Source organism: Protopterus annectens, chromosome 9.part0 (assembly GCF_019279795.1).
Source record: "Protopterus annectens isolate FY-2018-M chromosome 9.part0, PAN1.0, whole genome shotgun sequence".
Taxonomy (NCBI): Eukaryota; Metazoa; Chordata; order Ceratodontiformes; family Protopteridae; genus Protopterus; species Protopterus annectens.
Window position 1 is genome coordinate 69,675,440 of NC_056743.1, and position 15,423 is coordinate 69,690,862.

Below are 15,423 nucleotides of genomic sequence, written 5' to 3' on the forward strand. Positions count from 1 at the left end.
TTAGTGCAGCCTGTGTTGTAAGGTACACAATTTGTAAGCACCTCAAACATGAACACAGAAGAAGGTTACAGCATTTAACTCTTCGTGGATGAGGGAGTGATTAGATCTGAACCCAAAAGAGCCATTTTAGGTGTTTCAAAAGCAGGTTGTAATAACTTTCTAGCTCAAAAGAGTAAGCAATAACCATTTTCAGCTCTCAAATTAGAAGATCCATAGGAAAATCCATAGGTCAAATGTTATGCAGGAGGAGATGATATTATCAAGTCTTGATGTAAAAGTGCCACAAACAGTTATGGTAAAAAAAAAAAATAGCTGCGGCATCAAGTGGACATTAATTTAATGAGAGCAAAAGCTACACTGATGTACATGTATTATGGGCCAGAAGGTTTACTCAATATTATGGTTAAAGTATTGGAAAAGTGCATAGTAGATCTGTTCTATTTGGATTTAAATTCGGCAAGGTACATTTACATGCATGTAAAAAAAAGGTCACTTCACTAGAATTCCAATTGTCTAAACAGTATGCTGGCTGAATAGGAATGGCCACCTCAATGCAATGTATATTGTTTTAATAAAGCATTCAGCATAGTTGGCTATGGTACTCTTATTTTAGCAAGGAAGATGTTTAATGTTGGTAATTATCAAAATAACACAACAGTAGGAACTGTATGACCAAGACCAAAGAAAAAAAGCAAAAACAGTTCCAGTGGAACAGTCGAATAGTGTTATGAAGATAGCCGCACCGATGTGCTAAATAAAATAGTAGATTATTTGTCTGAGTGCACTTTCGTCATATAAATCCAAGACGTCATCAGAAACAATTACAATTCAGAACACAGTGCTTATATACTCATAAACGAATAAATAATTAATGACAAAAGCATGCTCAAACAACTAAACTACTATTTTATTTAGCACATCGGTGTGGCTATCTTCATAACACTATTCGAGTGTTCCACTGGAACTGTTTTTGCTTTTTTTCTTTGATGTTGGTAATTATATTACATGGATTTAGCTCTCTCTCTCTCTCTCTCTCTATATATATATAGTTTCACTTCATAATCTCAAAATGCTGAAATCTCGAATTTCAGCATTTCGAGATCATGAAGCTAAAAACGCAGAAAGTGCATAAGAGCGAATTTGAATATCTGAAATCCATGCTTATGCATTTCCGGTGTGCTGCATGAAGTGTTTCACTGGTATGGTGTCTGAAATTGAAGGTGAGTGAGTGTTTGTGTGTTGTATGTGTGGGTAAGGGTAGGGAGGTGTAAGTATAAGTGCAAGTGTTGGATTTGTTGGTGCTTGTGTATGTGTGATGTGTATTTGTGTGCGAGCGAGTGTAGAATGCCGTGGTGTGATTTTTTTTTTTTTTTTCATTATGTGCGATCTCGGAGTTGTTATATATAAGTAGGGGGATAGGGGCACAGGCCACCACATGTGGACTGCAGGGGGTTTGCTCCCCTGCTTATATGTAATGCAGGGTTGTGTGGTTTGTGTGCTGTGCGTGGAATGGTCTGTGTGTTATGTGGTGTATGTTTATGCATGTTCGTGATTGTGGTTTTCGGGATTGTGAATGGTTCAGCTTCATAGTTTCGAAATGCTGAAATTCGAGATTTCAGCATTTCGAGATTATGAAGTGAAACTATGTATATATATATATATGTGTGTGTGTGTGTGTGTGTGTGTGTATAAATATATATATATATATATATAGATAGATATATATATATATATATATATATATATATATATATATATATATATATATATATATATATATATATATATATGTGTGTATATATAGAGAGACAGAGAGATAGATATATGTGTGTGTGTGTATGCAAAATAGAGCTATATGTAACAAGTTGAACAGCAATGACAGGAAATTAGCCATGGAGATCTGGGGCCTGACTATGATGGCAATCTGTGGCCAGTTCTGGACCCTCCACAATTTGCTATATACACAATAAATACTGAGATATAGGCTAGTGTTACAAAGGTCAGATTCATAAGCATGTCCATTAATGAGATCAGAAGGCTTGCAAATGATGTAGAAAGTCTTTAGACTGTATTTTTTCTGGTCATCAAATATTGATAAATAAAGATTCTGCTGAATGCAATTATATTTACCTGGATGATAGCAACAGTGGAAAAGTGGATTTAATTTCTACATATTGATGAATTTATAGAGACTGTAATTCATTTCCTGTGTGACATGCCAAGCAAATGTACAGTAGAAGACAGCAGAGCCTGTACCATTGGCAGAGTTATAAGTATAACCATAGAGAAAACATAAGTAGATTTCTATGATCATTTGCCTACTGGTAAACATTTGCTAGTTGTAATGTATGGCTATAATAGATATCCAGTTATAGACTCACTTGCTCTTGTACCTCAAAAAAAAAATGTTAGTCTAGTCATGGACTAAGCGTTTGATTTTTTTATTTTATGAGATATTTTGAGAAATGGCAATGGACCACAACCATTTTGGCAGCAGCTTGTTAATTTATTTATTACTTTTGTTAGCTTGGGTAGAATGACTGGGCGGTGGCAGCCCCCCTTTCAGAAAGAGAGCCAGGCAGAAAAGTAACAGTAGAAAATATAGGCAATTTTACACAAAAAAAGAGAAAAATGTTAAGCTTAAAGTTACAGTGTGAGTATATAATAGCTGAAAGGCTAGAAAAAATCTGCAATCAATAAAATATATTTATTACAAATAAATACAAGAAAATTTGGTGTATACAATGAGGTTTGAAAAAAAATGACATTTATGGCCTGGGGAAATAAGAGATAAGGTTGTGTGGGAGATACCAGTAGAGAACTACAAGAGGGAGTGTAAAGCAGAAAGTAAGTGATGAAAAGTGAATAGCACATACATGTGTCAGGTGACAGATAAAAAAAATTCTTGTAAAGTAGAAGCAGAAGGCAGTGAGTATGACCTGGACATTTTCTGGAGGGAAAACCTACCAGGTGGTAAGTAAAGACAAAAGATATGTCAGTAAATTGCTTTATTAAGGTATACAGGAGTAACAAACGTGTAATGGCCAGTGTAGTCTAGTCTGGAGAGGTGCAAGAACAAAGCCAAATGCTTTTAAAATGTTTTAGCATGTTTTTGAGCCTGGGTAGGGTAGTTTGTTGTCAGATGTTGGTAGGGATAGAAATTTCAGATTTTTGGAATTATAATCTGAGTAGAAGGATAGACCAACAGAATTGTGAGATTAAGATATGGTTAACAGGGACTTGTCTGTGGAGCATAGTACAAATGCAGGGGTGAATTATAATAACCTTATAGATTGTAACTGTCCAGAAATGTGTCCAAATAGGGCAGCCCATGATTAGCACACCCACCTAGTTACCAGTAAAATAAATCATGTAATGTACAACCCTCCTGTAGTGCATGCAGCAAGGTGATTAAGCTGCCGTGTCATGAAAAAGACAAGTTAAGTCTGTCTGGAGTGTGAGACCCGATCTTAATAATTGTTAAGCACCCCTGCCTAAACTGTTAAGATCAGGTATTGCGCTAGGCCTGCCAGTGATGGCCAGCAAACAGCCATGGCAGAATTAAAGAGTGCTTTCTTTCTGCCTGCTGTCTCGGTCAATAATCTGTACCTGACTTTCATTCCCTAAAATAAATTGTGTCGCACTACCTTTTTGACAGTGCTCGCAAAGCAGATTTTTCTTCTGTAACTAGTAGTACATGGAGTACATAAAGTTCCATGCACTACAAAGAATACCAATCTAGTCTCTGCTCATAACTCTCCATTATAAGTTCTTTGCATAGATGCCTTTCGAGCTTCACTCTCAAGGTGAATTTCTTGGGATTAAGCAGTTACGACTGGAGACCTGATCATAATCCTTTATGTTATATTCACTAGTTTATGTGCAATAAAGACAATGTCTACATTTATGTGTATTTGCAATTTTCACATTTAATGTGTTCCTGAAGATGGAGGAGTATTGGATTGTTAAGTCTCTCACTTTCAGAAGAAAAAAACAGCACATAAATCATAGATTGACGAACACTCCAAAAAAGTCAAATGTACCTGTTCTTGTTTCACTCTGTCTAACCAAGAAGGCACCCTTTTCATTGTCAGATGATAAAAGTAGCTTTTCAGCTTCTGAACGACTGACTTTGAAGAACCAGCTAGAATAAAGAAAAGTAATATTCCAGTGAATACGCTGTAAAAGAGATAAGCTGGACTAAGTCCAGTGTTGGTTATTATGAAGTAAAAATACAATAGTCATAACAAGTGAATATGTTTCTACAGAAAACACACAGTTTTTTTTGTAAGCACATCAAATGCTAGAAATAATAATTTAATCAGAGATTTATTCAAGAGCAGTGGCCCCACAATTGAATTAGCACAATGTTATGGACTTAGACATATCATAGGTTCATAGGTAGGTACTAGGCTATCTGCCCATGGGCATTTATAAGCCTAGCCAGAGTGTATCGGCTTTCTCTGCCCCATTGATTAATTAACTGATCCTCTGTTAAGCAGAGTCAATGAAGTGATCCCATGGGTATATTTTCTGTTACCCATCCACTCATCAAGGTTTCTCTTGAAGAGTGTTAGTGAGGGGCTCTGCCTGATGTAATTTGGAATTTTGTTCCAAAGCATGGAGAGTCTCTGTGACAGGAATCTATCCCTCCAGCATGTTCTATTTATTGTTATGGTGAGGTTTAACTCACTAGAGCGCGTGGCTTGCAGTGACTTGGATTTCTTTAGGTGGAGCATGTCCATCAATTCTGAGTTGGACATGGCTTTGTAAGTCAGGCAGAGATCACCTCTGAGTAAGCGATATGCCACTGAGTACAGCCGGAGTTTTTTCAGTCAGGCTGCATAGGACATATGTTTGAGACCAGTAATCCCCTTGGTGAGGTACTTTTGTGGTCTTTCCAGCTGTTGGAAGTGTTTTGTGAGGTACATCCCAAATGGGGCATTGTACTCTATTATAGGTCTAATGAGTGACGAGTACAGATAATCATTTCATTGAGCAACAGTAATCAAATTCTTGTCAGTTTTCAACAGTTAGTGGGAGTCCTACTGCCTATTCATTAAACATCATGTTGCAGGTGTAAGTGCCATATCTCTTAACTGTCCAGATTTTCGTAGAATGTTCAGTTTTTTGCATCATATTTTTGGTTTGTTTCTCCTAAAATTTGTGGTTTGCTGGCAAATCACTGTCAAATCATGGAGGACTGAAGTCAGAAAATAATGGCAGTCACTTGAGTTTTAGACTTCATATCTTTCAGAAAGCTGATGCAAAACCTGTTATTCTATCAACTTTCTAAATTTGTAAGAGCAGTATTTAAAAATTGTCCTTATTGTTGGGCCTTTGTCCAGATTTCTTACTCTAACAGATTGAGAGGTATGGGTGCAACTGGAGCTCTGACTGCAGCCTCAGTAAAATGCATCTTCTTTGGTTTAGCAATCATAGACCCTAGGTGAGTCTGTTGTGGAGGGGGTGGGTATCTATAAATGATATTGACATAGCTATGCTAAGAGGATGGAGGTGGATTTGTCTTTCCTGATTGGAAGACGGTCATGCTTCAACATTTTGGCATTGCAGGCCCAGAATAAGCAGTGACGTGGGTGGCAACAACAGGGCAGAGAAGTAGGGCATGCAAAAAAGTAAATAAATAAATATTTATTTTATTTATTATTTATTTATATTTGTTTACCAGGGTCTAATCTCAATGGACCATTTGCAGGTACAACCCTGGTGAACAGGATCACCTAAGAAATGAAAAAACATATTTAAAGATACAAGGTTGTGCTATAAAAGATATACATATTCACAGATGCAAGGATGTGCTACAACATTTAGTTCAAGAAGCAGTTTACAAATGTCCTGCTTCTACCTCGTCCTTGTTACACTCCTAATGTTCTGCTTCTACCTCTTCCTTGTTACACTCCTAATGTCCTGCTTCTGCCTCTTCCTTGTTACACTCCTAATGTCCTGCTTCTACCTCGTCCTTGTTACACTCCTAATGTCCTGCTTCTACCTCATCCTTGTTACACTCCTAATGTCCTGCTTCTACCTCTCCCTTGTTACACTCCTAATGTCCTGCTTCTACCTCTCCCTTGTTACACTCCAAATGTCCTGCTTCTACCTCTTCCATGTTACACTCCTAATGTCCTGCTTCTACCTCTTCCTTGTTACACTCCTAATGTCCTGCTTCTACCTCTTCCTTGTTACACTCCTAATGTCCTGCTTCTACCTTGTCCTTGTTACACTTACATTACACCTCCAAGGCTTCCACTTCTTATGCTGATTCCTTTTCTTTGCAGTCTTCTGTGAGGGGGCGGGCCACATCTCTACCTGCTTTTTCTGGTTATACCTTCCCCCATTTTGTATCTCCCTCCTCTACCTCCTTTCTCCCCCATGCACATTAACTAGTCTATATTAGTGGGTCTCCTTGAGTGGCGCCATTTTGAAAGTTATCTTTTGGCCTGCTTGTGGTGAGAAAGCTTCCCCAGACCCTTTTCAGTGTGACTGCATAAGTATAAGTAAATTAAACTAGTACAATACAGCCAAACAGACACATTTTGGTGTAAACAGAAACAAGTGGAAAGATACATTTGGTGTACAAAAAAAAAGAAACAAGTAAGCCCAGGGATATAATTGGAGTTAGTGTTAGCCACACTGCGCTTGAGCTCATTCCGCTCCCCTCCCTGCTTCCTATTCCCAACCGCCCCCACTAGTGCTACATTTCAACTGAACTTAGCCACTCCTGTTATGCTAATCACCAATCATTGAATCTGCCCCACTCCTGTATCCATTTCCTTCTCTTCCACTATTCCACATCCTGTAAAGCACAGTCTTCCATCTAACTACCTTACAATCACAAACAGCACCTCTCATCATCCACCGCACCCACCCCATCCCAAGCAGATCTCTCACTCATGACCAAACCCAACCAAACCATGCCCAAATAACCCAAACCCACATACATACACCTGTTACTATTGCTCCTAGGTGTATCCACCCTCCCACTGCTAACTTCTATCACCAACCACCAAAATCAACTTAATTTTATCCCCATACCAAGAAAAACTACTTCCACTAACATTATTACAACACACTCTTTTACTCAATTAGTCCGATATCACTACCAAACCTTCTTTATTCACCACTATGCACACAGATCACACTACCAGTCCCAAACTACTATAAAGAACTTTAAGACCAAAACAAACTACTCAGACTCTATTTTTACCTCAGAACCCAACTCATTAACTGCGGTGATATACACCCAAACCCAGGCTCACAAAATCTAGGAGCTCCAACCCTCAAACTGAATGATACCCTACTCCAGCGAGACAAATCCACGCTCCTCATTTTAAATTTAAATGTCAGACGTATACTAAACAAAGTCCATTGACCTTCATGCACTGCTCTCCTTTTATCAACCTGAGATAGTCATACTAACAGAGACTTGGCCTAAACCAGGCAACCACAACAATGAAATCACTCCACCAGGTTACAATATAATTGGTAGTGATAGAATAGGTAAAAAAAAAGGAGGGGGGGTTGCTCTAGTGCATAAATCTCACCTCATCCTTGAGAAAGTAGACATAACAATCCCAGACCTCGATAAAGCTGAACTCACTCTAACAAAAATAAAACTTGATGATAGTAAACACATCAACATCATAGGATCCTACATCCCTCCAGGCAACAATATCCCCATTACAGAAAAACTCCTAGAATGGATATCTAACTCCCTCCCCCAGGAAAGCATAGTATTAGGAGACCATAATACTGACTGGTAAAACTGCTCCAGTCATAACCCACTCTCCCATATTAACCTACATGGCCTAACTCAACTCATCACTTCCCCCACAAGAACAGACAAGAGAACCAAACACCAATCCACTCGAGATTGGATACTCGTATCCCACCCATCACTGATATCCCTAGCAGGGTGTCTACCAGACACTCTGAGTGACCACCAAGCCACATTCTTATTCAGATCAAAATCACCAGAACTGACCCAAATATCTACGCGCCTAATTAGAAACAAAAAACACTTTAACCGCTTCAACTTTATAAATGACCTAAAAATGTGCAACTGGACCCCCCTAAAAACCCTACCTCTTGATGAAGCTGTACTATATTTCAATACTATCTTGTTAAACACCCTTAACCATCATGCCCCCTCCAGAACAAGAATTAAAACTAAATATGCCCCCTGGTTAACCCCAGACACAAAATCCCTCCTCAAAAAAAGAAACAAGGCCTGGACCAACTACCTCAACAGTAAATCCCAATTGAACAAACAAATATATGTTGAACTACGTAACAAAGCCAAAAAACTCACCAAAACAGAAAAACATCTTACTACCAAAAGTTACAGGATAAGCACAGGAACAACCCACAACAATTCTGGGCAGCAATTAACTCTATTCTACAACCAGGTAAAACAACTACCCCAACCGCAAAAATAGATAACCAAGAAGACATTCCCACTCAATTTAATAAATACTTTACAGAAACCATCCAGACCCTTGCAAACAACCAACCCTATGACAACATCCCCACCCCTGCAAATCCACCCCCCCACCCCCAACTAACAATTGCCCCAAGTTCAGCTTCCACCCAGAATCAACCAAATCCACTGAAAAACTACTCCGCAAGCTCAAACCAACGTCTCTAGCCACAGATAAATTACCCACTGAATACCTCCACCTGGCTGCAGAAGCCATATCATATCCTGTCTCCATCCTAATTAACAGATCCATCTCCGAGTGTATAGTACCCAGGCTATGGAAAATATCACATATCATCCCTCTGCATAAGGGGGGAACCTCCCTGGAACTCAATAACTACCGCCCTGTAGCCATACTACCCCCTTTATCTAAAATTTTAGAGAGGGTAATACACAAGCAACTAATGAAATATCTCCTAGAAAATAATCTAATAGCAACACGACAACATGGCTTTAGACCCTTCCATAGCACTTCCACCGCACTAACAGAATTCACCAACATTGTCAATACTCACAGAAACAAGGGACTCCTTGTATCTGCCACCTTCCTTGACTTGTCCAAAGCATTTGATATGGTTAACCACAATAAACTCCTTCTTTCACTAGCAACTCTAAACCTTACCACCCCTGCCATCTCCTGGTTCAAAAACTACCTGGAGGGAAGGAAACAAGCTGTTATGTGGCAAATCCAACTCTCTCCCTCCCTACCAGTCTCCCTAGGAGTATCCCAAGGCTCCATCCTGGGGTCACTTCTTTTTACCCTCTTAACCAATCAGCTCCCAAACAGTATTCCTAAAGCCTCAATAGTGCAATATGCAGATGATACCACCATAATATCTGCAGCCAAATCAACTGACATCCTTCACTCCCTAACACAAGAATGCTTTTCCCTAGCAGAAACGTGGATTACAAACCAAAGGCTCATTCTGAACCCAAGTAAAACAAAGCTAGTATTCTTTAGCTCCCACAGATTCTTTCTTCATCTCCTCCTTTAACAAGACCACAATCACCCCCACAAATCATACCACACTATTAGGGGTTGAAATAATCACCTTAGATATGACCTACATATTTCTATAACCATAAAACAATTACATAAAAAATTTGGCCTACTGTATTGCAATAAAAAAATTCCTCACTGACCACTCCAAAACTACAATAGCGAGGAGTCACCTACTATCCACCTTACTTTATGCCTCCCCCGTGCTTAGAAATCTCTACAAATCTGACCTTAACAAACTTGATAGTTGTTATAATAAGATAGCCAAATTCGCTACAACCTCTCCCATCAGAACACATCACTGTGAATGCCTAAAAAAACTCAATTGGCTAGAACTACCACTACTACTTTAACTCAATCAACTATCACTAGCCCACAAATTAATACACAACTCTGAAAACACCCCAGCCCTACAAAATATTTTGCAGCCATATACAACAGCCAAGCCATTGAGGTCTAGCACACAAACCCTCCTCAAAGTAACCAAATATAACAATGAATCTGGTAAGTTTGTCTACAGCCACTGTATAGCAAAAACCTGGAACTCCCTTTCCTGCCCACATAACTGACAACAAATCCCCATCACAGTTCAAGAAACTCGTTAAAACTCACTTCTTGAATAATCAACTGTGCTCCTATATCCCCCCCTGGCTAATGTCTCATTAGAACACTTCACCTAACTTAAGTAACTCTGCTAAGCCAACCAATCATAGTACTGTACCCACTTAGGAATGTTAATCTACTGCTCATCCCATCTCTCCAGGAGTTAGGGAAAACTACCCCAGCAATGTTGAGCTCTCCATAACCAACTAAAACCAGGAGAAGATATATTGTAAATCAATTTGGTATCCTTCTCAACTAAAACCAGGCAAAGACATATAATGAATCAATTTGTTATCCTTCTTATAGTTTCATAGTTTCATAGTTTAGTGCTAGGCTATCTGCCCTAGGGCATTTATAAGCCTAGTCATAGTGTATGTGGCTTTCGCCACCCCATGTAATGGTACAAAAGTATGGATTTAGTTTACTGTGCCTCTGTCTAGTAGTGACACAGAGATGACACCCGGGGTAAACCTACGATCTCCCATCCACTCGTTAAGATTTCTCTTGAAGAGAGTCAGTGAGGGGCTCTGCCTAACATGAACTGTGATCCTGTTCCAGAGTGTGGGAAGCCTCTGGGTTATGAATCTGTCCCTCCAGCATGTCCTATTCATATTTGTGCTGAGGTTTAGATCTTTAGCTCTCGTGGTTCTGATGGATTTAGATTTTTTGAGATGGAGCATGTCCATCAATTCCTGATTGGACATGGCCTTGTACGTCAGGCATAGATCACCTCTGAGTAGGTGGTATGCTACTGAATAGAGCTGGAGTTTCTTTAGTCTGGCAGCATATGACAAATGTTGGAGACCCTTGATCCTCTTGGTGAGGTACTTTTGGGGTCTCTCCAGCTGCTGCAGGTGCCGGGTGAGGTACATACCCAAATGAGGCATTGTACTCAATCATGGGCCTGATAAGGGAGGAGTATAGGGGTACAATGACCTCCTTTGATCTGGATGTGAATCCCTTCATGATACGGTGGGCAAGGTAGAAGGTCTTTCTAACCACTTTGGCAATGTGGGTGCCGAATGAGAGGTCACTGTCAACTTGGGTCCCCAGGTCTCTGATTACTTTTTCCGTACTCAATGGGTTACTGCCTATGTGATAATTTGTGGGTACTTTGTTTTTCCCAAAGGGGATGACTATTCATTTTTTGGCATTTAGTTTAAGGCCATGACTTCGGCACCAGTTGTCTGTCTCAGTAAGGCCTTTCTGTAGGATGCATGTGTCAGCTGGTGTATCGACTATGGCACCTAGTTTGCAGTCATCTGCGAACTTTGTCAGCCACAACCCTCCCGTGTTTGCTTTCACATCTGAGAAATAAATGCCGAACAATAGGGGTCCCAGGACAGAGCCCTGTGGGACACGACTTGTGACTGACTTTGAGTCTGACATAGCTCCAGCGATTTTGACTTTATGGGTTCTGTCCTTTAGCCAGTTTGCAACCCATCTTGTGACATATGGGTTTACATTTAAGCTGTTGAGCTTGTCTATGATGCCTGAGTGGGGTATTGTGTCGAAGGCTTTAGCCAAGTCCAGGTAGGCTGTGTGGACTGCTTTGCCCTCATCAATGGCTCTAGTGACTGTTTCAAAAAAGTCAACCAGGTTCAAAAGGCAGGATCTGCCCTTTACAAAGCCGAACTGGGTAGGATCAAGTGTCTGTATGTCCCCAATGTCTCTGTTTATGAGTTCCATAATGATTCTTTCCATAGCTTTGCAGACTAGGCTGGTTAAGCTTATGGGGCAGTAGTTTCCAGGGTCTGTAGAGGAGCCTCCTTTGTGGAGTGGGACCACTGTTGCTGCACGCCAGTGTTCAGGTACATATCCTGTAGTAAGGCTAAGGTTAAACAGCATTTTTATGTGCGTGTTTAGCTCCTCTTGGAGATTACGTAGCACGCAACCTGGGATACCGTCAGGTCCCATAGATGCTGTGTTTTTAGCTTTGCTGAGAGTGGCTCTCACCTGGACATCTGAGATGACAGGGAGGTTACATTCAGCTGGGATAACTATTTCTTCTTTTGGGGGTGAGGGAGGGGAGAAGTTTGCACTGAACCTGTCTGCCAGTATGTTGGCAATATCTGTGGGTTCAGTGTACTTTTTGTTGGTATGAAATAACTCTGAGCATATCTGAGGGTATCCGCCCAGGTTTCTAACATAGCTGAAGAAGGCCTTATGGTTATCTTTAGTGTCCTTAGTGATTTTTCTCTCAAAGTTGGCCTTGGATGTTTTTATGAGTGAACGTAGTTTTTTGCTAGTGCTGGTCAGAGATGCCTTCCCTTTATGGGATTTTGCTCTGTCTTGCAGTAGCTTCCTTCTTTTGTTATACAGTTTGTTTATGGCTGGGGTCCACCAGACAGGATGCCTGCCCTTGGTGGAGAGGGTCTTGGTTTTATTTGGGATTGCATGATCCATGCATTCTTGGAGATGTCCGTAGAAAGCATTTGTGAAGGATTCAGCATTGTGGGATGTGGTTTCCTCTGGCCCAGGGGGCTTAAAGGATACCATCTCAGTCTTGAGAAGTGTAAAGTCAGCCTTTGAGAAGTTTCTCACTGTAGTCTTTTGTGCTGGGGGTGGAGGTGGGATATGAATATCCAGGGTGATTAGTTTGTGGTCAGATTTCACTAGTGAGGGGTATACTTCCGGTGTGGAGCATTTTGTCCCCATGTTTGTGATGATCAGGTCTAGTATATTTTCTCCCCTTGTGGGAGAGGTGACTAGCTGTTCCATTGCATTCGAGTTAATGAATTCCAGGAACCTTTGGGCTAGGGTGTTAGGGCTAGAATAATGCACCCAGTCTATGTTAGGGTAGTTGAAGTCTCCCAATATGATGGTATTAGGTGAGGCATTCATATCATCCAATGTCTTCAAGAAGGCTGAATGGGGTTCCTGAAATTGGGAGGGTGGTCTGTAACATGCTACCAGTTGTATAGCAGTTTTGCCTATGGTTAGTTGCACGTGGATGGTCTCCGATGCTTCATGTGTTTCCACTAAACTGGAGGTGTGGGTGTCCTTGATGAATATGGATACTCCCTCTCCCTTTGTGGTTCGGCCTGAGTTCTGGGGCCGAAATGCATGATACGAGGTATAGCCTGGTAGAGCTGGGGTGCTCTCAGGAGCCTTGAACCAGGATTCAGTTACTGCACAGACATCAATGCTCTCCATACTGAGGAGTGCTTCGAGAGCCTGCATCTTGAGATTTAGACTTCTGGCGTTGAGCAGCATTATCCTTAATTTTTTTCCATTTTTGTTTTCTAAGGAGGTGGGTTTGTCTTTTGAGCCTTGCCTAAAAAAGGCACTATGGGGGTGGCAAGAGCCTTAGCCAATATCTGGAAGCCCAGTGGTGACAGGTGCAAGCCGTCCCTTGCGAAGCAGCGTGGCTTGTCCAGCATGTCATTCCAAGCAGACAGACATTGGATCCCCCCTAGAATGACACCAGTAATTGAGCGAATTATTAAAGCTGATCATCGTGTCCTTGTATTGTGGCATCATTCTTGGTGAGGGCAAGATGCTGCTCAGGGTCAGGGTCATACCAGCCTGGGCTACATAATCAGAGAGATCCTCTATGTCTCTTTTCATGTAGTCCAGGGAGGTACGTCTCAGGTCATTAACGCCGGCATGGACAATGATGGAGTCATATTTGTACTTGCTTTGGAGTGACCTGAGTGCATGTGTTATGTGGCGGATCCTACTTCCCGACAGGCAGCTCACTGTTACCCACTCCTTGTTCAACCTGGTAAGTGGAACGTCAGTGTGTCTGACTATAGAGTCACCAATTACTAGTGTATCAGGCATGGTGTTTGGCCTTAAGGGCTGTGATTGTTTGACACACTGCTTTATTGAAGTATGTGTTTCATGTGTTATGTTTTGAGGTGGTGGATTTTTGGGTGTCTGCTTTGGGAGCCTCTGTTGTTTTGGTAAGTTTTTTATTAGAGCCTCCGAGTATGTTTTTGTGTTATTATGTGTTTGGATTGCAATTGTGGTAAGTCTATGTGGGACTGGGTTTGCTGTGTGTGTGGTTTCCTTCTCCTCCTGTCTGGTCTTGCCAGTCCTGAGTTGAGAGAGTTCAGCCTCCAGTTTGGCTATATAGTTGCATCTCTCACATGTATTTGTGTTTGTTGGGAGGAGGAGAGGGTTGTCTGTGTACATGAGACAATTGTAGCATTGTCTCAAGATTCCCAGATTAACCAGCTGAACCGGAGAGGATGCCAGTGATCCACCACTCGACATGCTAGAATAGTATAAGGGAGTGCTGTGCCTTTAAGAGAAGTGGGTATTTACAGGGGTGGTAGGTGGATGTAGTGCTTACTTTGGTTTGAGAGTGCTTACTTAGAAGAGAGGTTTTGAGAACAAGTGCTAGGCTTATAATATAGCGAGTAGACTGATAATTCTAAGAGTAGAGCTTACTTAAGGGAAAATTAGAAGAGCAGACTTGGCAGAGCCAGAAAAAGTTTAACCTTGTTTAACCGGCGCTGCACTATGCACACAATCGCGCAAAGCCATGCAAACGTGGATTTTAAACAGGGAACTTCAAAAGAGCTGGAAATGGTCCAAAATAACCAATTACTACAAGCTCTTGTGCTGAGGTCACTCCTTCAGGGACAGATAGGCTGCTCAAGGCTCCACACTCCCACTGGTGAGCAAAGAAACTTCCTTCTATCCAAGTAAGGCAACGGACAACACAGGAACTACACCACAGCCCAGAATACAGCAAAGCCTGTACACTGGTCTAAACTACTCGAGGAGAGGTGGGAAAACAAGGATATTTTATTTGTTTTTTTTGTTTTTGTGATAGAAAGTACACAGAAATGCAGGAAACAGTAATAAATCAGTTACACAGGCTAGCACACTTTAGTGGGCAGCTTCAACAGTTAAATTTAACAAACAAACAAACTTTCGACCAATTTTCGACCAAATGTAACTTTAAGTGCAGATAATATATAATGCAACAAACAGCTAAAAAACAGTTTAAGCTTGTTCAAAGTAAGCAAGAGAAGGTATTTTAGGTAAAAAAACAGCAAAAAATACTTAAATCAGGAAAGTAGTCACTTTTCTCAGTTCTCTGTTGTTAGGGCCACTCTGCAGGACCACGAGGAGATGTTTCTGAGTAGTATATCCAGAAAAAACACTCAGAAGCGGATTTTAAACAGGGAACTTCAAAAGAGCTGGAAATGGTCCAAAACAACCAATTACTACAAGCTCTTGTGCTGAGGTCACTCCTTCAGGGACAGATAGGCTGCTCAAGGCTCCCCACTCCCACTGGTGAGCAAAGAAACTTCCTTCTATCCAAGTAAGGCAATGGACAACACAGGAACTACACCACAGCCCAGAA

General features: G+C 40.9%; 1 protein-coding gene across 6 annotated transcripts in view; it reads right to left on the bottom strand.

Moving 5' to 3' along the window:
• The window catches only part of LOC122811036 (tyrosine-protein kinase HCK-like), a 422,299-nt gene that overhangs the window by 74,965 nt on the left and 331,911 nt on the right, over nucleotides 1-15,423 (bottom strand). For all 6 annotated transcript variants that reach the window (XM_044082566.1, XM_044082565.1, XM_044082562.1 and 3 more), the window contains one exon: nucleotides 4,044-4,144. In XM_044082566.1, the coding sequence (XP_043938501.1) occupies nucleotides 4,044-4,144 (101 nt within the window). The remainder of the gene's footprint in view (nucleotides 1-4,043; nucleotides 4,145-15,423) is intronic.